Genomic DNA, 22,809 nt, shown 5'->3' with positions numbered 1-22,809 from the left:
ATGGAAAATAAATAACTGTTTACTGAGTTACCACTGAGTCAAAGAAGAAATAAAGAAATTAAAGATTCTGAGAATTCTATGAAAATGAATACACAACATACCCAAACTTACGGGATACAATGAAAGTAGTGCTAAGAGGAAAGTTCACAGTACTAAGTACCTTCATGAATAATTTGGAGAGATCTTATACTAGCAACTTAACAATACATCTGAAAACTCTGGAACAAAAAGAAGGAAACACACCCAAGAGGAGTAGATGCCAGGTCAGACTACTGTACCCAGTAAAGCTTTCAGCCTTCATAGATGAAATAAACAAGGTATTCCATGATAAAGTCAAAAATTAAAAAATTCTATCTAAGCCAGGAAGTGATGGTTCACGCCTTTAATCCTAGCACTCAGGAGGCAGAGGCAGGCAGATTTCTGTGAGTTCGAGGCCAGCCTGGACTACAAGAGCTGGTTTCCAGGACAGGTACCAAAGCTACTGAGAAACCCTGTCTTGAAAAACCAAATAAGAACAACAACAAAAAAATCTATCCACAAATCCAGTCCTACAGAAGGTATTAGAAGGGAAATTCCAACCCAAGAGGGTTAAATACATCCACAAAAAACATAGGCAATAAATAACCTCATACTAGCATAAGCAAAAGAAGGAAAACACTCCCACTGGCACATACTATCACAATCAACAACTATACAATGGGGAAAAAAGCATCTTCAACAAATGGTGCTAATCTAGTTGGATGTCAGTATGTAGAAAAATGCAAACAGATTCATTTCTTTTAGCCTTCAAGAAGTCAAGTCCAAGTGGAACAAAGACCTTAATATAAAACCAGATACACAGGAGCTAATAGAAAGAAAGTGGAGAATAGCCTTGAGTGTATTGGCACAGGAAAGAACTTCCTGAACAGAACATCAACAGCGCAGGCACTACGATCAACAATCAAGAAATGGCCCCTCATAAAGCAGAAAAGATTCTGTAAGGCAGAAGATACCATCAATAGGACAAAAAGGCAGCCTACAGAATGAGAAAAGTTTATTACCTACTCCACATCTGACAGAGAGTTAATATCCAAAATATAGAAAGAACTCAAGGCACTAATACAATCAAAAAGCAGGGTACAGGTCTAAGCAGAATTCTCAACAGAGGAATTTCAAATGACTGAGAAACGCCTAAAAAATGTTCAACGTCTTCGGCTATATTACAGTTGTCAGAATGACTAAGATTTAAAACACATATGACAGCTCATGCTGGTGAAGATGTGGGGCAAATGAAAAACTCCTCTATTGCTAGTAGTAGCATAAACTTGTACTACCACTATGGAAATCAATATATTGTCTCCTCATAGAATTGGGAATCCATCTACCTCAAGATCCTGCTATACCACTCCTGGGCATATAGCCAAAGGACACTCTCCCCTATCACAAGGACACTTGCTTAACTATTTTCATAGAGGCCTCATTCACAATTGTCAGAAACTGGAGACAACCTAGATATTCTACTATCAAAGAACAAATAAAATGTGCTATATTCACACAATGGAGCATTATTGAACTGTTAAAAACAATGACATCATGAAATTTTCAGGCAAATGGATGGAACTAGAAAAGAGCATCCTGAGTGAGGTAACCCAGACCCAGAAAGACAGACACAGTATGTAATCATTTATAAGTGGACATTAGCTATAAAGTAAAGGGTAATCATGCTACAATCCACAGATGCAGAGACGCTAAGTAACAAGGAAGGCTCAAGGTGGGATGCATGGATCTCCTAGGGAAGAGGAAATATTCATGGATTGACTGGTGGCAGGTGCGAATGGGAGCAGGAGAGATCAGAAAGTAAGGGGGTGGAGGGAGAGAATACTGGGAGAGATCGCTGGAATTGGGTAGCATTTGGCAGGACAGTGTGGAAGCCTATTGCATTGGAAACTCCTATGGAGTCTTTATGAGTAACCCTAGTAAAGAATTCTAGTAATGAGGAATAAGGAGCCTGAACGGACCGTCTTCTATAGCCAGGCAAGTCTTCTAGTAGTGGGTCTGGGACACCAACTCAGTCACAAAGTATCAGCCTGCCATCTGTCCAGCCTTCAAGATGTACTAGCATAATGGTGAAACTGAACTTGTGGGAGTGGCCAACCAATGACTGATCCAACTTGGGCCCACACCACAAGAGGGAACCCACACCTGACACTGTCTGGATGGCCAGAAACCAGAGGTTGGAAAGCCTACAGGCCCAGGATAGAACCAAATACAGCTGGTTTAATGAAATTAAATGAAATTTAAGAAATGTGATGAAATAATTACTAATTCTGCTATACTCATAGATTGGTTTCTAGTCCAGTCTTTATCATAGAATGTGTCATCCAGCAACTGATGGAAGCAGCCAAACATTAGGTGGAGCCAGGGGAACCCTGCAGAAGGTAGGGGATTATAGGACATACAGAGGTTAGGACATCACCAGAGCACTGCCCACAGAATTAACTAAGCAGGGATCATAGGGCTGATAGAGACTGAAGTGGCAAACACGGATCCTGTATAGATCTGAGATAGGTCCTCTGTATACATCTTATGGTTATGTAGCTGGATGTTCCTGTGCAACCCTAACAGTAGGAGTGGTGGGTTTCTGTGACTCTTTTGCTTGCTGTTGGGTCTCCTTTCTTTCTACTGGGTTGCCTCATCCAGCTTTGACATGAGGGTTTGTTCTTTCAAAGTTTGCTGACAACATGTGTGTCTACAAAGCAAGATATCCTGACCTAGTGTGGTTACTTGGTGTTTTAGACATTAAGATTGTCCATAAAGGTAGATCTGCTTCACCCTGGCCAAAGGTCAGAGAATTCAAGAATACTTCTACTTCTTCTTTTAAAATAAGATGTTTGACTTACGGAGTGGCTGCCTAAAGGTTATTTGGTCTAGGGTGTGTTCACTGCCTAAACAACAGAATGCTTAACTCAGGATATAGTTGTTTGATATTTCACGTATTGAAGCAAGTAACTGTTCTGGTTGTCCTTTGTGTCATGCTAAATCAGTCTTTTGCCTTCTTCCCCTTTTTGTATTGGGGTATAAAAGTGTATGAAAAATAAACACGGGCAAATTCAGAATTCAGCATTCAGGATGTACTGAGTTGCCCTCCTGGTACTATCTTATGTCTCTGTGCTTCTTTCTTATGTCTGTTTCTCCTACCTAACATTTCTAATCCTCAAACCCCTACCCTGGAACGTATGAACCCACCGCAGCTAGGATTGCAGCAGAAGTCACCCCCCAAAAGTGGTTCACGACACTGGAGTAGAGGTGACGTGGAAGGGTGACGTGGAAGTAGAGGAAAAGGACTGTGGTCGATAGGGAAGTATGAAGAAGAATAAGAGGAAAAAAATATATGTGTGAGTTAAAGTAAAAATCTACTTATTCTTCTTGTTTTTTCAAGACAGAGATTCTTGGCTATCCTGGAATTTGCTCTGTATGTAGACTAAGCTGCCTTTGAACTCATAGAGATCAACTTGCCTTTGCTTCCAGAGTTTTGAGATTAAAGATGTGCACCATCACTGTCTGGCTTGCATTTATTTATTCTTAACCATAACCAATTGCTCACTAATAGGATGTGTGAGCTTGTTGGGTACTGAATAAGTTCTCCAACCATGGAATCAGCTGACCACTAAAACTCTTACTTCTGGTTTCACAGTTACTTTAGCTCTCTACTTTTCATCACAAATATCACAAATCAGATATCTTATGAGACAGTATCCCAAAAGGAATATAGTTCAGTCTAATACTTGTTCTGCTTTCCAGATTATGAAATCTTAACAGGTGTCAAGGTTGCTAGGTTTCCCACAGACATTTAAATTTTCCTCAGTGCCATTCTATCTGTGATGCAATGTTTCTGCTAGCGTTGGCATGGTCTGGATGGGAGTAACTACCTCTCGAGCAGTGTTTATTCCTAGTCCAGTAATATATGGGTTCAGGGGCATGATTGAGGTTCTACTTTGTGTTTTAAAATAGGGGATCTTATTTGAGTAGCAGAGTTTCCTAAGAAACTGAACTAGGGGCTGGAGGCAAGACTCAGTTGGTAAAAATCTTTGCAGGACCACATGAGGACCTGAGTTGCTACCCAACACTCATGTAAGCATCAGGCCCTAAAGTGCACTTTTATAACTCTAGAAGCACTGGAGGAGAAGAGAGAAGCAAATCCTGAGCTCACAGGACAGCCAGCCTAGCCAAATCAATAAGCTCTCAGTTCAATGAGAGAGTCACTATTTCAAAAAATAAGATGAACACCAGTGGAGGGCAATGCCCGATGTTGATCCCTGGCTCCTACGTGCATATGCACATATGTAGACATGTACTTGCTTTCACACATGCACAAGCATGTACATATAGGGCATACACATACATATATATGTATATATACACACACAAGGGTAAAAAAAGCTTAGTAACAACAAAATAAAGATATTGTTCTTGATGCAAATTTTCTATAATAGAGTTTTAATGAAAAATTTGAGTAAATAGGTTTATGTAATATGTTTAAAAATAATCTGGAATACAAAGAAACATTGAATAAAAATGAAACTTTAAATAGGATAAAATAAAGAAATGCAATACTGTGTGTTTTAGTTAGGGTTTTATTGCTGAAAAGAGACACCAGGACCATGGCGACTCTTATAAAGAAAACATTTAATTGAGGTGGCAACTTACAGTTGAAGTTTAGTTGAGCATGGTAGCATAAGGGCAGATGAGCTGCTGGAGCTTAGTGTGCTACATCTTGCAGGCAACAGGAAGTCAACTGACTATCACGCTGAAGGAAGTTTGAGAAAAGAGACCTCAAAGCCTGTCCCACAGTGACACACTTCCTCCAGCATGACCACATATCCTCATAGTGCCACTCCCTTTGTGGGCCATTTTCTTCAAACCACCACACTGCAAGATCACAGATATAAGCAGAAAGTGAAAAAATAAAATCTATTGTAAAAGTCTCTGCACTGATGCGACAATCCAAATCAGACCAACTCAAATCAGGAAGAGCCCAGGTTTAATGAATAAAAACACTCCCTGATGATCTTCCAGACCCCCGCCCCCAAGAGGAATCAGGAAAGGAAGACTGGAAAACCACACATCTGTTTTCTTGGGGGCAGTTTAAATACCCAGTGGGAGTGGTCTGGAGCATCTCTGGAGGAGGGGTCATCATTTGGCCTACTTTCTGAGATGCAGTAGGGTTTAGGGAGAGATGGGGGAGGGGGCTTGGGGTGGAGCTTCCACCGGAATATTCCAAACTCTCTAATATATGGATGTCAGTTCCAGAGGCTGGGGTGAAGCATCCACCTGAATATAATGTATGTGTAAGGCTATATAATTGAAACCTATGGGTATTAATGCTGTATTTTGTGTCAATCATTGTTTGTAATGTATTAAAGATGTTACTATCGATCTGTTTTAAATCAATCTACTCAACTGTACTTAACAGTTCTTTGAACAATTTTTGAATGATGGATTTGACAGAAAGTGTATTCTCAACTTTGTGGAAGTTTAATCTTTGGATAGTATGAATGAAGATAACAATTGCAATTCCATATGATCTTAGTTTAAATCATTGTAGAACAATTACAATTTATTTCATTTCTGATATTAAACACTATGACCTAGAAGAAACTTAGGGGAGGAAAGGGCTTAGATGACTTACACTTTCAGGTCACAGTCTATAAATGAGGAAAGTCAAGGCATGAACTCAAGCAGGAACTGAAGCAGAAACCACAGAAGCATGCTGCTTACTGTCTTGCTCACTTGTTTGTGCTTTCTTGTATATCTCAGGCCTATCTTCCTTAAAATGGGATCCCACAGTGAACTGGGCCCTTCTTTGTCATTCAAGATAATATCTGAGAGCCACACCACAGGCTAGATCAGGGCAGTTCTTCAGTTGAGATCCCCTCTTCCCTGGTGATTCCGGGTTGTGTCAGATACACAGTAAGAACTAACCACAACAGCACAGTGGTAATAGCTTCAATTTATCAAGTGTTTACCAAGAGTAATACATAGTTATTAGTTCTTCCCATATATTGAGTGAATTCTTTTAGTAACCTTGTGGTTGGCCCCTTTATTTCTATTTTACATATGTAGGGATTGAGATTTAGAGCGGTCAAACAAATTGCATAAGCTCATGTCTAATAAGTGGTGGAGTCAGAATTTGTAATGTGGATTCAAAATACTTGTTTGTAACATAAGAGCCGAGTAAACTGTTGCCCAAGTGTCGACTAACCAGCAAGTTAGGAAAAAAGAATCTAAGTGTAAGATCTCTGGTATGTTAAAACCTTTTATTAGTAGACCAAGTGAGGAAATAGTTAAACAGAATGTCTCGGGTCTTTAGAAGATAAAGTTAGTGCTTACTAGTATTTTATTCTGTGTGTGCCATGATTAATGTAAGATTTGAACTAGGATATATTTCAAGACAAATTCAAGGGATTGGATTTTATCACTGAATTCTAAGTCTGTTGGAGAAGTCACTAGAATGACTTGGGAAGAGAATATAGCCATGCCTCATCATAATTTTGATCTATGATATTGCTGGAAGTGAAGGATTTGGCAGGCAGTTCATTGGTCTGCTCTTCCCGTGCCCTCTACTTCTATTTTTTATTGAAAATTTCCACCTCCTGCCCTCCTCCCACTTCCCTCCCCTCCCCCTCCCCCCCTCCCCCTCCCTCTCCAATCTAAGGAGCAGTCAGGGTTCCCTACCCTATGGGAAGTCCAAGGTTCTCCCCGCTCGCCCCAGGTCCAGAAAGGTGAGCATCCAAACTGACTAGGCACCCACAAAGCCCGTCCATGCAATGGAATCAAAACCCAGAGTCATTGTCCTTGGCTTCTCAGTCAGCTTCCACCATCAGCCACATTCAGAGAGTCTGGTTTGATCACATGCTCCATCAGTTCCAGTCCAACTGGCCTTGGTGAGCTCCCATTAGATCAGCCCCACCGTCTCAGTGGCCCTCTACTTCTTAATGAAGACCGTTTTTCCTTATTTTGTCACTCGTACCCTTCTCTGTGCAAAAATATAATTTGGTTTCTATGAATGTTTTAGCTGTCTTGCATTTTCCTGAAACTTCTGTGGTCTTAGGAGGTTATGATTATAGTGTAGTTTTTGTACCTGGCAGTACTTAATAAAACCTTAAATTTCATCAAAAGTTTTATGCAATGTCTAGTATGTACAAGTTGCATGCAGAGAGAGATGAGGATAAGGTGATTCTGGAAAAATGTGATGCTTCTCCTACAGTGGTTAGTAAGGAAGCACGTCTCTGCAATTGTTCTCTGTGTCAACACTGTTTGGTTTACAGTGCTTGCTAATTACAGGAATACATTTTTTATTTCCTAGCTTTATGTAGAACCAGAAGGAGGTCTAAGGAAGATTAAATATTTATCATAAGGAATTTAAATCTGACAGTAGATACAGTGGTTAGAAGCATAGACTTAGAAGTCATATTTATACGAGTTTAAATTCCTGTGTATTTCTTTGGCATTCTTAAGCCTTTCTGCGCATCCTGTTTCCACATATTTTAGGATGATGTTTAGGTTCTGGTAGCAAGATGACACTTACTGTGAAGCCAGAACCCGTGCGATGGAAGGAGAGAGCCAGTTTTATACAAGTTGTCCTCTGACCCTGTGTGCCGTGGCACGCATGTGCCCTTCCCCAAATAAGTGAGTATAAAAATAGGGCTTTAGAAGGGGAATAGAGAAGATGCAGGTAAAGAACTTAATTAAAATCTTGTCCACGGACTGGTGCTAACAAACGACAGTCATACTAAAAGTCCTCACAAGTGTGGAAACCTTGATCAAAGGTGGCATGGGGAAGGCATTTCCGTTCACTTTAGAGAATGTGTGGACAAGAGGTTTATATGTGGCTATTTCACTCACCAGGCTGGGAATTTGTGTAAGATATTCTTTTGTTTTAATTCACCCATAACTTGCTAAGAAATTGTGGTTTCTCAATATTTAGGAGTGGGTTGGGCCCCTTTCTTGCTAAAACAGCTTTCTGGGCAATACTGGTGTGCGCTGAGAGCGTGTGCTTTAGAAGATAAACAAAACTATAAAGTGTATATTTTGCTGCCTTTATGAATGGAAAAATTCCAAGCTCCAATTTTACAATTATAAAGATCAGAAAAATTTCACATCATTTATTGCAGTTTATTCTAATTACCTGAAAAGAAGCTATGCTTAATAACCAGTGATTATGAACATTGACTCTGTCCCTGGCCACTTAGTTGACTATTTGTGTTACTCATTCAGATATTTTATGCATTCATTTTTTAATGTCTTAGCGTGTTTTAGTAAAATAAAAATGAATTGTTTTAAGTTAGAAGCATATATAGGTATTATGATAGTACCTGGCAAATAGTAAGTTTATTTTCATTATTATTTTGTATTACAGCTTAAATTCAGTAAACTTGTCAATGAATGTGTTTATATAGAATCTTGAGAAAAATCAGTTAATATCATCTCTATAATAGGCTTCCAAGGGTTATTCTTAGCCTGTTTTTATTTTACTATTGTTCTTTAATATTATATTTACTTGTATTCATCAACTCTAAAAATGATGTATATTTTATTTAAATTAAAGAATTGATGAATACCAGGTGTTACTTTTCATGTATACATGTTTGAAATTAAGCCTAAGCAGAGAGTGCTTTATTTTCTATTTGTTTTATTCTTCTCAATGTTGCATATTTGCATATATTATACAGATACTGTTTGTTTGCTTTTTAATTTTTTTCTTTTTGGGAGGAGGATCATTTATATTTTTTGAACTCTCCTATTTTCAATCCTCTGCCTTATTAATTGGGTCTGGAAATAAAGCTGCATCCTAAAAATCAGTAATTTCTCAAAGGTTCTGCAATAGGTACGTGAATTCTTAGTTTTAAATGATATTATTTATTTAGGATGTCATGTTGTGACCTAGAGATATGTATTTAAAGACTTAAGTATAGAAAAACGAATGCTCATTTTCTATTTTTATGCTTGGTGTTAAAGTATAGAAGCTCAGCGAGTGGACTGCTGCCATACTAAGGTTACGCTATGTACTCATCACTCAGAAACACTCTCTCCTGCTCCGTTCCACCCCTAAACACATGGGCTGCACAGCTGCTATATGGCTGTGTGCTGTCCCATGTGCATTAGGCCCACACAGCCTGCAAAGAGGTTGCATTTTGGAGCATGGTAGTAGCATGGCTGGCTGGAGACCCCAGAAGTGTAGCTGCCAGAATTCTGCCATCTGGCAGTGTTGCTGCTAGGCTGTTCTACTCAGTGCATAAGTCTGTTTTTGCTGAGCCGTTGTTCTGTTGCCACAGCTATGAAGGCAGAGATATGGATGGTTGGTCATGGGAGCTTGCAGGAAGATGTTTAATTAGAAACACTCTTCCTTTAAGGTGAGAGAACATGCAGTCAAAGTGTGAAGAAACGCATTTGAACCTTCACAATAGATTCTAGAAGCTTGACATAGTTTTTTTTTTTTTTAACTTTTATGAAGACCTTTAAATTAAAGAATTGCAAGAGTATGGTATAGAATAGCTGTCTTAAAATTCTGATCATTTTATACACAGTGGAAGGTGATACAGAAACACAGTTTTTAAAAGAAAAATTCTCATGAGTGACTTCATTTAGTGAAAGTTTATTTTTATTTCATCAAAATTTCCCCCAAACATTGAATGTAATTCAACAGTCAAAGGAAAAGAAAAGAGTATTACATAGTTTATGTATATGCGTATCTGCATATGAGAGCATAAACTATTGACATGATAATTGCAGTCACGCCTGAGTGAGCAGTGGCCTGTGGGAATTCAGCTGGTGATACACCAACTGGATGGCTGCTCAGGACACAGCACAAAATGCAAGGTGCAAGTTAGCACTTTATTCAGCACAGGCAGGCATCATTTAAAGTCCTTGGGGCAGCCCTGGGATGTGCAGATGTTAGAACAGCCTGCTCTGAACATCGTAAGAAACGTCTGTGTTCTGAGTGAGAAATATTTGCACAATTATTAAAGTCATATAATAAATAATGTTGCCTGTTTCTTTCATGAATACTTTATGTAATGAGTTGAGTAGATGTAGAAATATCTGGACTTTTGGGTAATAAATAAATATTGGAAAATCAAGACATTTAATTTATAATCACGAAACAGAATATGTCATGAGTTTCAACTTTAGAAATGAATTTAGTGGGTATTTTAAATGTAGAGTAATATTCATATAAATATAATTTATTACTTATTTACTTAAAATATTAATAATTTTTCATAATGATATTTTAATATCATTGACAGAATCAGATATCTTGCCAGCTTTTATTCTGTATTCTACTTTGGACATACTTGATTGGACATGGAAAACGAATTAGTTATTTTTCATGTGTGAGGCTTATTTCACAGTCCAGGTTCTGGTTTTAAGATATAAATTTAGACATTTACTTTTAAAATACAATAGTTCTAAATTTTATTTATTTAATAAAATGAAATTTTATGTAAAAGCTACAGTGTTATAGTGCTAATTTTATGTAACTCTGAAATACTGCAAACAGATGTTTTGTTTGTATTAGGATCTAGAAACAATATAGTAGCATTTTTCTTAAAAATAGTTCTTACTGTGGGCTAGAAACCGTGTGTGAGATAGTTTTGCAACTGCTTTTCTAGTTTTTCTTAGCAGTTTCTTCACAGCAACTCTGCATATTGAAAACATGAAAACAGAGCACTTCCTAGATGAAAGGATTAAGAGTTTGATAATAGTATAATTCTCGGTTCCCTAACTTCCATGTTTTCAGTCTTCCTCTTTTGGAATCTAAATGTTTACTAGAAATTGGGAATATTTTTGAAAATAGAAGCCAATACTACATATAAAATGTATAGTTAAGAGATAATACATTCAGATGAGAGAAAGTCCATGTAGCTTTATTTTGTTCTTTATTATTATGTATCTGTCAATTAAGAAGAACCAACCTCTGTAAGTTTTGCTTTTTAATTTTCTTTGTTTTCTAATTCATACCAATATCATTATCTCATTTACAGTTAAATGTTTCTTTTAGACTCTAATATTTCATTTTGACATCTCATTAAAAATGGGCTCAAGCCCAGAAAAATATGATCCTGTCATATTGTATAATATATGGCATGGTCTGTAACAGTAAAAATTTGTTTCTTAATGATTTAGAATAATTTCTCAGTTTTTTAGTTTAGAAAAATGGCAGCAGGTTAGCACGGTAGTTCCTGCGGCTGAGCGCAGCAGAGGAAGTGTTTGCATGGGTGGGGCTCCGGGGACCGCGGGGCGGGGCTGTGAGCCTGTGCACACCTGACAGCCTTTCTTCACTCCATTTTTCATCCTAAAGAAGTCGGCAGATATTCTTAGCTCACATCATCATTGCACATCAGTGGATCTAATTAGCTAAACAGGAGTTTGTTTCAGTCATTGATCATCATCAACTTCTTGACAGTGTTTTTTTTTTTTTTTGAGGATCCTTTTTAAAAGGATGTCTTGCACATACTGTGTATTAATTGTATTATCCACATAAATTCGTGATGCTATAAACAATCGTTTTTAGATCACAATTTCTAAATAAAAAGTACTAGTACGTGTTGAAGAGTGTTCAGTTGGGAACATTTTATTGTATTGGAAATATTAATTATCCTGGGCCAGAAGCAGAGTTGTTGAACTATTTTGCATCAAGATTTTGAGTTGTCATTTTTTTTCCATTTCAAAATTTCAGTTTTAGATTTTTTTTGTTATAAAATATATCAGTAAAGTTTATCTTTGAAGTTTATACTTTATATAATATACTTAATTTGTGATCTAAAACTGTAATATTATGTTACCTGGTCTCTTTATAGCCATGTAAATGATTGTTGTTACACTAGAAATTAGTGTGTATCTAAATCACTTGAAGTCAGTCTGGCTGTAGCAAAATACATGTGCATACTCAAGTGGTTCAAACAACAAAAATGTTGTTTCTTTTTTATTGTTTTTATTGAGCTATACATTTTTTCCCACTCCCCTACCTTCCTCCCCTTTCCTCTTGTACCTTCTCTGTGACCTCCACACTTCCAATTTACTCAGCAGATCTTGTCTTTCCTGTTTAGATCCATGTATGTCTCTCTTAGAGTCCTCTTTGTTGTGTAGGTTCTCAGGGATGTGGACTGTAAGCTGGTCTTTCTTTGTTTTATGTCTGAAGGTCACTTATGAGTGAGTAATATGATATTTGTCTTTCTGGGTCTGGGTTACCTCACTCCATATGTTTTTTTCTAGATTCATCCATTTGCCTGCAAATTTCAAGATGTCTTTTTTTTTTTACTGCTGACTAGTACTCCATTGTGTGAATGTACTACATTTTCTTCATCCATTCTTCAGTTGAGGGGCATCTAGGTTGTTTCTAGGTTCTGGCTATTATGAATAATGCTACTGTGAACATAGTTGAGCACATGTCCTTGTGTCTTGGGTTTATACCCAAAGGGTGCACAATCATAACACAAAAAAGTTATTTCTTAATGTTCCTCCAGTTAGCATATTCAAATGAAGATGCTGGCAAAAAAATGTTGTATTTCTCAATGGCTACTTTTTTGTATCCTTGGGATGTAAAGTGGGTGGGAGACCATCTAATGTCTTTCTTAAGGGTATTATAATAATTAATATAATAAATAATAATTAACAAGGGCCCTGCCTCTCTGAGCATCAGTTTTGAAGTTCCCGTTTTCAAATATCAAAATTGGGAATAGAGTTTCCACATAGGAACTTGAGAGGAAAACACACATTTAGTGCTCCTTGCTTGGAATTTGTGATTCAGCATGTCTGGAGTTTCATGAAGAACTTGCATTTCTGACTGGGGCAATTCTCAATGAATGCTATTGCTTTGGCAGTCTATGAGAACTAGTCTAGGTAGAATGTGGATACATTTCTATAGTGATCTGTCAGAGAAGTCACCCTGACATCAGATTTGGAAGCTGCTAATACTTTTGTTGAGGTTGGTTGGTGGTGTATATTTAATTTTATCTTACTCTCAGTGGGGTCAACAGGATTTATTTGGCACTTTTCAATATCATATATTCATTACAGAAAAGTTGATTAGAACTTTTTTCTTCAAGATGGGGTTTTCTGTAGCTTTGGAGCCTGTCCTAGAACTCACTCTGTAGATCAGGCTGGCCTAGAACTCAGAAATCCACCTATCTCTGCCTCCCAAGTATTTGGATTAAAGATGTGTGCCACCATCGCCTGTTTTGGAAGAACTCTTAACACTGTAAATTAACTAATGTATGAAAAGTTCAAAATAAATCATTTGGGGTCTGAGAATCTAATTCAGTCAGGAAGTTGTCTGCAGCATGAGCATTGAGATCTGCTATCACCAGAACCCAAAGGAAAGCTATGTGTGCCTATTGTTATCCAGCCTTGCCCAATAGAGCTCTCGGTCATAATGAGAGACCTTGTCTCGGAAAGCAAAGTAGGCTCACAAGGCCTCAACTCTATACAGAGAATTGTAGGTACTTAAGGAATGTTAGGAGCAGGAGAAGTAGCCTTCCACAGGAAAAAGCACACCAATTGATTATTCAGTGTCAAATAGTCCCCCAAAACATATATTAAATAGGGACCTCAGCCATTTGTCCCATGTTTGAAACCTAACAGTAAGAAGTATATTTTGTCAGGCATAAGGATAACAAGAAGCCTCCTTGCTTTCTGATCCCGTTTGCTTGGAATACGTTTTTTCCATCCTTCTACTCTCAAATCCAGAGAGCAGCAGATTACCTCCATAATCATCATGTCCCTGTTACGTCGGTGGGCACATCTTGACTAGCTTCTTGTTTTTGTAAGAACAGAGTTCCTGGCAAGAAGGTTTATAATCTTTAATCTACCTTATTTCCTTCCAGTAGACATTCTTACTCACCATTCTTCTACAAAAGCTCTCATCAAGATTACTAGGGACCTGAATATTGCTAAACCCAGCCATCAGTAAAAACATTCATCTGCTTTAGCATATAACTGTTGCCATCATTTTCTCTGTAGCATCCTGGATGAGTACTTTATTAATATTGTTCAAGTTACTAATTCATTTTTTTGTCTAGATTTTCTTTTAGTTATTTTTGCTTCAGTTGTTACAAGTTTTATTTTCAAAATTTTGAAATATGCAATAATATTTACCTGTTACTCTTTATCTAACTAATTATTGGTTTTTCTAATATATAATGTATATCCATATATATGCATGTTACATTTTATCTAGAGGATTACATCTGATTATTGAGCTGGTATGTTAGTGTATGTGAGTTCATGTGTTTTAGAATTTTGTTTATGGTCACAACTTGAAATTACATTTTGTTGTCTACTTCCTCTACCAGTGTTCCTTTTTGTTTAATGTCCTTCTCTCTTTAGAAATATTTTGATTGCTACAAAGCTGTCAATATCACTTCAGCCCACCCTCCTGCAATAGGTTTTATATTGGTAACCTGAGGCTTCAGGAACAGTGGACATACGATTTAGCTGCATTTAGGTTTGGGCTGGAGGGTGTTTTGATTTAAACTCATTTTAGGCCTGTTACCTATCTATAAACTTTTGTCTTTATAGGCTTTCTATACACACACCTTAGTTTTCAGCAAAGGCAGGCAGAAGCTCTCTCTAGCTCTCTCCAAGTGCCTTAGACCTGTCTTGGTTTCAAATTACAAGTGCAGGAAGTGCTTGTTTCCAGTTGTCTCAGCTCAGGTCCCATCCACTTCAGCCTACATTGGAAGGCAGTAGAGAGCATCTTCATTTCCATTTATAGCTCTGTTTGCTGAGTTTGTGGTTATTGGGGTCTTTTAGCCATGGTGACCTTGTCTCGTTTTCTATTAGTAGTGTCCCTGAAGAGAGGGAGCCTGAAGTGCGCACTTGTTATGTAAACCCTATTAAAGTCCAGCACAAAGTCTTTTCCAAAACTCTGACACCTCCTTACTGCCTGTCATCTGCAGGACTGTTCTTCTGTCATCCATGTCCCTTTGGTCAATCTCTGTGCCTACTTATGATGCTCTCCCCTCCTTTTGTATTGATTCTTTGATAGTGAGTGGTTTAACCAGAGTTCTATTTATTCTATCTTAAAATTTTTTAAAAACTACATTTATGAAAATTTCCATTTGTCAAATTAATGTCAGCTCTTCCTTTATTTTTTATGTAATACAATGTTTTTATTTTAAAAAGGTAGTCATTTTTTACATGTATTATAGTTGTTTGTTCTCAGAGAACTATGCTTTAGTTGTATAATTTCCATATAGTTAGTAATATTCTCACAGATTGAAAGCACATGGATAAATATTAGTATTCTAGTATTTCTTAGCCCAGATATTGGGTGTTCATAAATCTGTTTTTTCTCTATTTAGAGTTTTTACCTAAAAGTAATGTTTTTTTTTTCTTCTAAAATCTGTTTTCCAGAAACCTTAAAATACATTGTGAAATGTATGGGGATAAACATAAAACACTGAATAAGATCTGACACATCTGATACATTTCCTCTTGTAAAAGTCCAGTGCTGAGACATGGATTGCTTCCTAGCCACATGTATGAGGACCCCTTTCCTAACATATCACTCTTTACCTTTACCCCAGAGTCTAGTAGACTAAATTCCTCTGGATTCTTTGATTATTGATCTCTTTTTCATATTTTTTATTCTTTGAAAGTTCCATGTGTTTATACAATATATATTGATCATATCTACCACTACTACCTCCTTTTCTTACTAGCTCTCCACCCTATTTCTCCCCAAACATTGTATTTTAATTTATTTTGTTTTTGTTTTAAATAGCCATTTGGGTTTATTTAATGTTGTGCATATAAACTTAAGTGTGTGGGCAGTCACTGGGGCATGGGAACTTACCAGTGGGCATGTTTCCAGGGGAAATGACTGTTTGTCACCAGCTATCAACTGCTGTTAGCCCCTTTGATAGGCTTTGTGTGTAGGGGGGTGCTTATGTGTCAGTTGACTGCCTTGTTCAGGTGACCACAGCTCCTATGAGTTGACACATACAACAACTTTGTCATGTCTGGAAGTCAGCATCTTAGAGTTCTCCCATAGATAATCTGACATTTACATTATTTCTGCCTTCTCTTCATTGAGCTTTGGGTAGTGGAGATTGATATGAACGGCCTGTCCACAGCTGAGTACTCATGGTTATTTGTGCTTGATCAGTTATGTCTGTGCATCAGCTATTACCTACTGACAAGAGAAGCTTCTCTGGCTAACGTTGAGAGCAACACAGATATATGAGTATAAACATGAGTATTTAGAATTTAGTTTGACATCATGACCATTTGGCAAAACAACAGTCAGTTCCCCCAGGACCTATTATCTCCCAAGTCATGGACTTTTTAATCATGTTTGTAATACCATGCAGAAATTCCTTCCTGTGGAGGAGATAACCCCGTATAAACTTTATGCCATTTTTACCTCATGGACACATCTTGTCAGCAGGTCAGGACTGAAGCATGTAGTGTCCAGTATTGGATAAGGCCTTTGAATGTGTTTATCATCCATCTATATAAAAGGCTTATATTAATAAGAGCAGTTTTTCTTATTTATTAAATTCTTGAAAATTATTTTGTGATCAAAGTTAACTTATGTTTAATTATGTTTCACACATTGATTATCATCTAGCTATACCTAGAAACTAAATCTGTTTCTTGAAAATGAAGTTGTCAGTTGTCAGCAGTGGGTAAGTTGCTGTCATCTGCCATATGGTTTCTGATTAATTCTGCAAGAGTTGATGACACAACATAATTCAGTTCTTTATGCTTTAAAATCATTTTTGTTACCAGGATGTGTACATTTAAAGATTTGGTTATGAACTGAGAGAGTGGTAGATACTGCTTGGCATGGAGAAGCTTCTGGGAAGCAACACAACAGCAACAGTAACCATTGGAATGCTTAGGAATTATGACTAATAAACACTATTTTTCTGTTTCTAGAGAAAAACAGAAATCTGAAGTCAAAGACCGAAAAGTTCTGGAAATTTTACAAGTCAAGGATGTTAAAATACAAGAACTGGAGCAGGTTGTATTCTAATAAAAATATCAAATATTATATTTGCGTTAGGTTGTAGATATTTAAAATTATTTGAAATTTGTGTTATAGTATTCATTAAGAATATCAGAGTTATTCATGAAAGAATTGTTTTGAAATTACTGTAGTCAATTTTTTATTATTATACCATGTTTTTACCCTACTCTTTGTCTTCTAGGTTGATTAGGTATAAGACTCATTAAAATGCTCAACAGGCTTTTGGGGATTTAAAAATAATATATATTATTCATTGTTTTATTGTATTTTATTTTTGCTACATTATTAGTCATGTGTTTCTGATACATACATTTTTACATGGATTTGGTTATAGAAAAGATTCACAATAATTGGTACCATTCTATTTTACCTTTGAAAATTTGTATTATTGAAAGTTTGTAGAATTATTTGCATTATTTGCAGTCCTATTTTTTACATATAACTTAAATCACAGAATTAAACAAAAATTTATAGTTTGCATGTATTTTTATAATCAGAAAATGAGTACCACAAAAATGTGTGTGCTCTCCCTGGACCACAAAATTCCACCCAATGATACTGTGGGGGTGCATTTCACAGTCAAAGCATACCATTTTACCTTGTCTCCCGTGTCTCTTCTCTAGCTCATATTGCAGAATAGATCTAGTCTATCTCTAAGAGTTCTTTATAATCTCAGTACTAGCATTTTTCAGAACTCTAAGCTCCAAGTCTCTTCTGAGATCCAATGTAAACTCTTATTTATCGGCCTGTGTAAAATTAAAAAAGAAAAAAGAAAAGAGCAGTATAGACTTCCAGTGTAGACTTTTAGCACAGCATAAACATTCCCATACAAAATTAGAAGAATGGAAACATAGGAAGGAGGGATATAACTAAAGCAAGACCCAACCCAGCAGGAAAAACAGTGAGTCCTGGAGCTCCATTTTTGGCATATGGGGCACATGAAAGTGTGATCTGGGCCCCAAAGGACTCGGGCAGTTCTGCACTGTTATTCTTGCCATTTACAGTCACATGGGCTCTCTTTGGAGCTAGATCTGCTCTCTGCAGCTTTCCCTGACAGATAGTACGAATTGCTGGCATTTCTTCCTTCTTTTGGCCTACACCAAGGTTTTATTTTACTCTTACAATATCATGCATTGTTCTCTCCAGGGCTGTTGGAAGGGATGCTGGAATTGTTATACAAAGCTTGTCTTCCTAACCCTTCCTTTAAAATCTGGGTGAGATGACATGATTCTTGATTCTATATATCTGTAAAACTAAATCATGTGAACAGTGCTAGGTAAGCAATAGCTGTACCTCTTTACATCATGGATGCAGTAGTCTCTGAACACACAAATGGCTGGTAATGCGGAGGAGCACTTCCTTAGCTGGCTCTGTACAGGCAGAGTGCCACACAGGTCTCATCCTAAGTCCAGGTGTTTTAAATGAGCTAAAACCTCTACATACTTGATCCTGAAATGGGTGGAGTTCAGCTGTTTGTGAGGCGCTGCCATCTTTCCTCTTGTCTAGCTGTAACAAACCTGGGCTCTTTTCAAAAGCTCTGGTGTCTTTCGTATCCACGGTTCCCTGGCCCCACCTTTCACCACGCTCATTTTATGGAATAACTGGAATACTTCAAATCCTCGCGCTCTCCACTTTTCTGTAAGCCTGACTGTGTGCATCTCGTAATAATCATGCTCTGTGCTGGCTGCCTTTGCAGTTTCATTCGCCAGATTAATTAGTCTGTCATTTTAAAGCTTAGCTTCTCACAAAGTTTCAGGACACAAACTACAGACTCTTCATGAGAACGCATCACAGATCCTCTCTCTTCGAATTCCCACTTGAGTCCCTGTTTCCGTGACATGTCACAAGCACGCTACATTTTGTTCGGCATTCTCATCTGAGTTTTTGACCAAACTGCTTACAACATTGTAGATCTTCTGTAGTCTTGTTGTATGACAAGACTTTTCCTAGGGAGACACAACAGACATGTCTACTCACCTTAGATGGGGAGCCTGTGACAGACCAAAGTATAGTTCTCACCAAAGTCCAAGTTGGTCAATCACTGAGTTTTATTTGGGGTTACTTACAGGAATATGGGTGAGGTGTTACTTACAGGAACAAAAGTGACAAAAAGACAGCTGTATCACCAACATGTACCCCAGGATGGGCAACAGCTCACAAAACCTGGAAAGCTGGAGCCCACTGCACAGCCCGCAGCAGCAGAACAGACTGAAGGGTGTTCTTTCCTGGTGGCTCAGTTGGTCTTCTAGGCAGGCTGACTGATGTTTCCACTTCTTCCAGGCTGCTCTGCTCTCTGTTTCTTGTTTACAATTTGTCCGAGAGTCTTCTCTGAAACTTGACTTTTAAAGAGTGACATCCCTCTTGGAGTGGAGGGGCCGAACGAATGTGGTCAATTTTAGGGACTTCCTCAAGTTACTTTGAGCTGTTTCCCTTCTGTCTTAAGGAGCCTCCCTGCAGGATGGAGTGTTTCAATGTAGGAAGGAAGTACTACATAAGAATTCTGTATCTCCATTCTGCCATTTCAGTAGGCTCTATGTCAGTCTCATAGTTCACATATCTACACTTTTCTATATTTTCCCACAGACTAATTCCAAACGGTTCTGCCGTGTGATCATAGCAATGATTCTACTCCTGGAACCTATTTTCTATAAGCCTTCTTGTTACTCTGGCAAATACTTAACTGGAGTATCTTAAAGGGGGTTGAATTCATCTTGGCTCACAGTTTCTGAAGTTTTGGCCCGTTTTGATAAGGAGGGTGTGTAGAGCACACAGATAACCTGGTGGTGGCCAGGAGTTTAAATCACGTCAGTGCTGGCTTCTTTGTTTGTTCTCTCCTATTCGTCTGGGTCCCCGGAACATGGGATGGCTTTCAGGGCGGATGCTGCTACCTTGAGATGCGCTCACAGACATAGCTTAGCATGTGCTCTACTCACCTCCTAGGTACTTCTCCATCCAATCAACTTGATAATCAGGATTAACATATACTGTTAAAATACATTGCAGAAGAAGACATTTTACTGGCCTACTCATTCTGGGCTAGCAAGTGTGAATTCTGAAAATCCAGTTTCTCACAAAGGTAAATTTAATTAAATACATAAGAATATTCTATATATTTATTTATTTTTCTTTTTGTGGCACATGCCTTTTTTATTGGACCTATTTAAAACTCTGTTCTCTGTTACATCAGAATGAACTATTCTATAGTCATCCTATGGCAGTATGGAATAGCATATCTGGGCCCTCCTGCAGCTTTGAGGTCTCAGGCTTACACACACCCTTTAGTAATTCCATCTAGATGGATTAGGCTCTCCTGCCTCCTACTGGGTCCTGTGGAGCTTTCTGCTCTGGTCTTCTACTCTCATAATTCCATTTTGTTTGTATTTCTTCTCCGTCTCTTCAATTTGACAAAATATTGATTTGATAGAGACCCCAGTTCTCTGATAAATCCAGGAATTGTGAATTTTCATTTTGTTGAGTTTTTTCTCTTGTGTGGATGAAAATGAGACTTTAAAATCCTTTCAGTGCTGAACTAGAAAAGTGGCGGCCCTCTGTTGAATTTTGGTTGTTTCACTGAATAATACTAAGTACCTCCTTACCACACACAGGGTATATAGTTCATGAAATACAGTATCAATTAGAATGACATTTCCTTGAGTTCAAGACTTTATTGTGGGTCTAGTCAGATGTTAGGGTGGGTATTTTTGGCTTTTATACATAATGCTTACAGAAGTCAAATCTATGTTAGCACATATATAATCGATAATAAAGATTATCATGAACTTTCTTTTGGTAAGATTGTGACAATGGAATGATCATTAGCTCAATTCAGAGAAAAATTATGAAAACCAAAATTTCAGCTCCCTGTAGTGTTGTGACCTCTCAGCCCTCAGTGTGTGAGCTCTCATTCCTTAGTGTTGGGAGTTCTCTTTTCTTTTTTGCTTTTTTGTGGCAGGGTTTCTCTGTGTAGCTTTGTTTTGTTTTTTTCTTTTCTTCTGGTTTTTCTAGACAGGGTTTCTCTGTAACTTTGGAGCCTCTCCTGGAACTCGCTCTGTAGACCAGGCTGGCCTGGAGCTCATAGAGATCCACCTGCCTCTGCCTCCCAAGTGCTGCGATTAAAGGCGTGCGCCACCACCGCCTGGCCAGGGAGTACTCATTTCTTAAGCAACCCTTTGTGCTGTTAGCCATCAGTATTACCATTTCCTACTGGCACTAGTTCAGCTAAGAGAACTGCTCATTTCTAGATTAAAAGAGTGAAAAGGCAGAGTAATACCATCACACTAAGAATTTCTTTGGGCTGCTTCTGCAGCATGGGGGAGCTAGCATACAGGGCAGAGTCTTCCCAGACTGACTCAGTGAGGACATTAGGATTGAAGCTTATGTAGGCAAAAGGACTAGGCTGGTAAAGGCCAAAGTTCCCTGTTGACTAAAGAGGAATTTCTGCTTCCACCCTGATTGCTATTTACATGGAGCACCAGGTAATTCACTTGACACCAGTCTGCTCATGCCTGTTAGGTCCAGCAGCACGTGAAGGATGAGTCGGAGGCTGGAGGGAAACTAGTAAGTCAGGAAGGAAGCTGTTGATAGCAGATATGGCAGCTCTAGAGCATCGCCTCTACCACTGAGTGGACTGCTGTGGCCGCAGCAGCAATATGAAGACAACCGAAGTGGCAATGGTGCATACAGTCAGTGTGGTGCACAAAGTCATGGTGGGCAAAGGGCAGACACAGCCTGAGGGACCGTGGTGTTGCTGCAGCCTACAGAAGTGGTAGGTGTGTGTCATTCCACCTACTACCACATCTAACCTCCCAGATCAGCAGACCAGTGCGGTTGCTGGCCTCCAACCTGGGCTGGAGGGGCATGTGTGGGCTACCTTAGTGTCCACTCAGGCTGCAGAAAATCAGCAACAAAACTAATCATGCCCGAGAAAAGTACATTTAAACAAGAATGTACACAAAACCCAGCTAATCAACAAATAAGAAAAAAAAAGGAAGAAAGCTACCCAAACAAACAAAAGAACCTGCTAACTGTGGGGAGGGTTAAACCTTTGCTGCTCTGTCTCAGAACTGGAGTTGTATCATGCTGGCTATAAGGTAAGTTACATTGTGAAACCCTTTTCTTTATTGTAGGAAATGACGTGACTTCTGATAACCTAGTGTACTGCAGTTAATGAAGTGTTGCTCTCTAGTGTTCTCTCCCTCCCTCCCTCCGTCCCTCAGTCCCTCCGTCCCTCCCTCCGTCCCTCCCTCCCTCCCTCCCTCCCTTCTAGGAAGCATAGAAATGAATGTTGGTTTTCATTTATACTTATTTTCTTACTCCCTCTTCTCTCTTTTTTTCATTGTTTTAGTTGTGGTAGTGTCATTACTTCTCTCTGTGTTATTAAAGCTCTTATTTCCATTTTGAAATAGTTTGTAGTTAGTAGAAATTAACTGTACTCCAGTTACTCTGCCTTAATAGCACAGGGCCTCAGGAAAGAGCTGGAGTATAGTAGGGTTTTAGATTCTATGCTGTTCCCTAATCCACACTTACTCTATAGGCTTCTCTTGACCAGGGTTTAAATTATTCATTTCTTGGCTTGTCCATAATAAATTATTTGTTTCAGACATGCTTTGTCTTGTTGCCCTTTATGCTTTATGGTTCCTCTGAGTTCTGTTTGCTATTTTAGTATGAGCTCCTGTCAGACTATCAGAAATTTACTGTATCTAGAAAGGTTTGCTGAAAAAGTATCATACTGCTAAGTTTTAAAATTAATTGTCTCTGTATCTACCTGTACTTTCATTATTTAAATTAGATTT

At 38.2% G+C, this 22,809-nt stretch overlaps 1 protein-coding gene across 8 annotated transcripts in view; it reads left to right on the top strand.

The window, feature by feature from the left end:
• The window catches only part of Cntln (centlein), a 236,057-nt gene that overhangs the window by 40,734 nt on the left and 172,514 nt on the right, over positions 1-22,809 (top strand). For all 8 annotated transcript variants that reach the window (XM_057784199.1, XM_057784198.1, XM_057784196.1 and 5 more), the window contains exon 3: positions 16,927-17,011. In XM_057784199.1, the coding sequence (XP_057640182.1) occupies positions 16,927-17,011 (85 nt within the window). The remainder of the gene's footprint in view (positions 1-16,926; positions 17,012-22,809) is intronic.

Source organism: Chionomys nivalis, chromosome 11 (genome assembly GCF_950005125.1).
Source record: "Chionomys nivalis chromosome 11, mChiNiv1.1, whole genome shotgun sequence".
In the NCBI taxonomy this organism is placed as follows: domain Eukaryota; kingdom Metazoa; phylum Chordata; class Mammalia; order Rodentia; family Cricetidae; genus Chionomys; species Chionomys nivalis.
The sequence above is the reverse complement of the archived record's forward strand: the minus strand, read 5'-3'. Positions and strand labels throughout refer to the sequence as shown.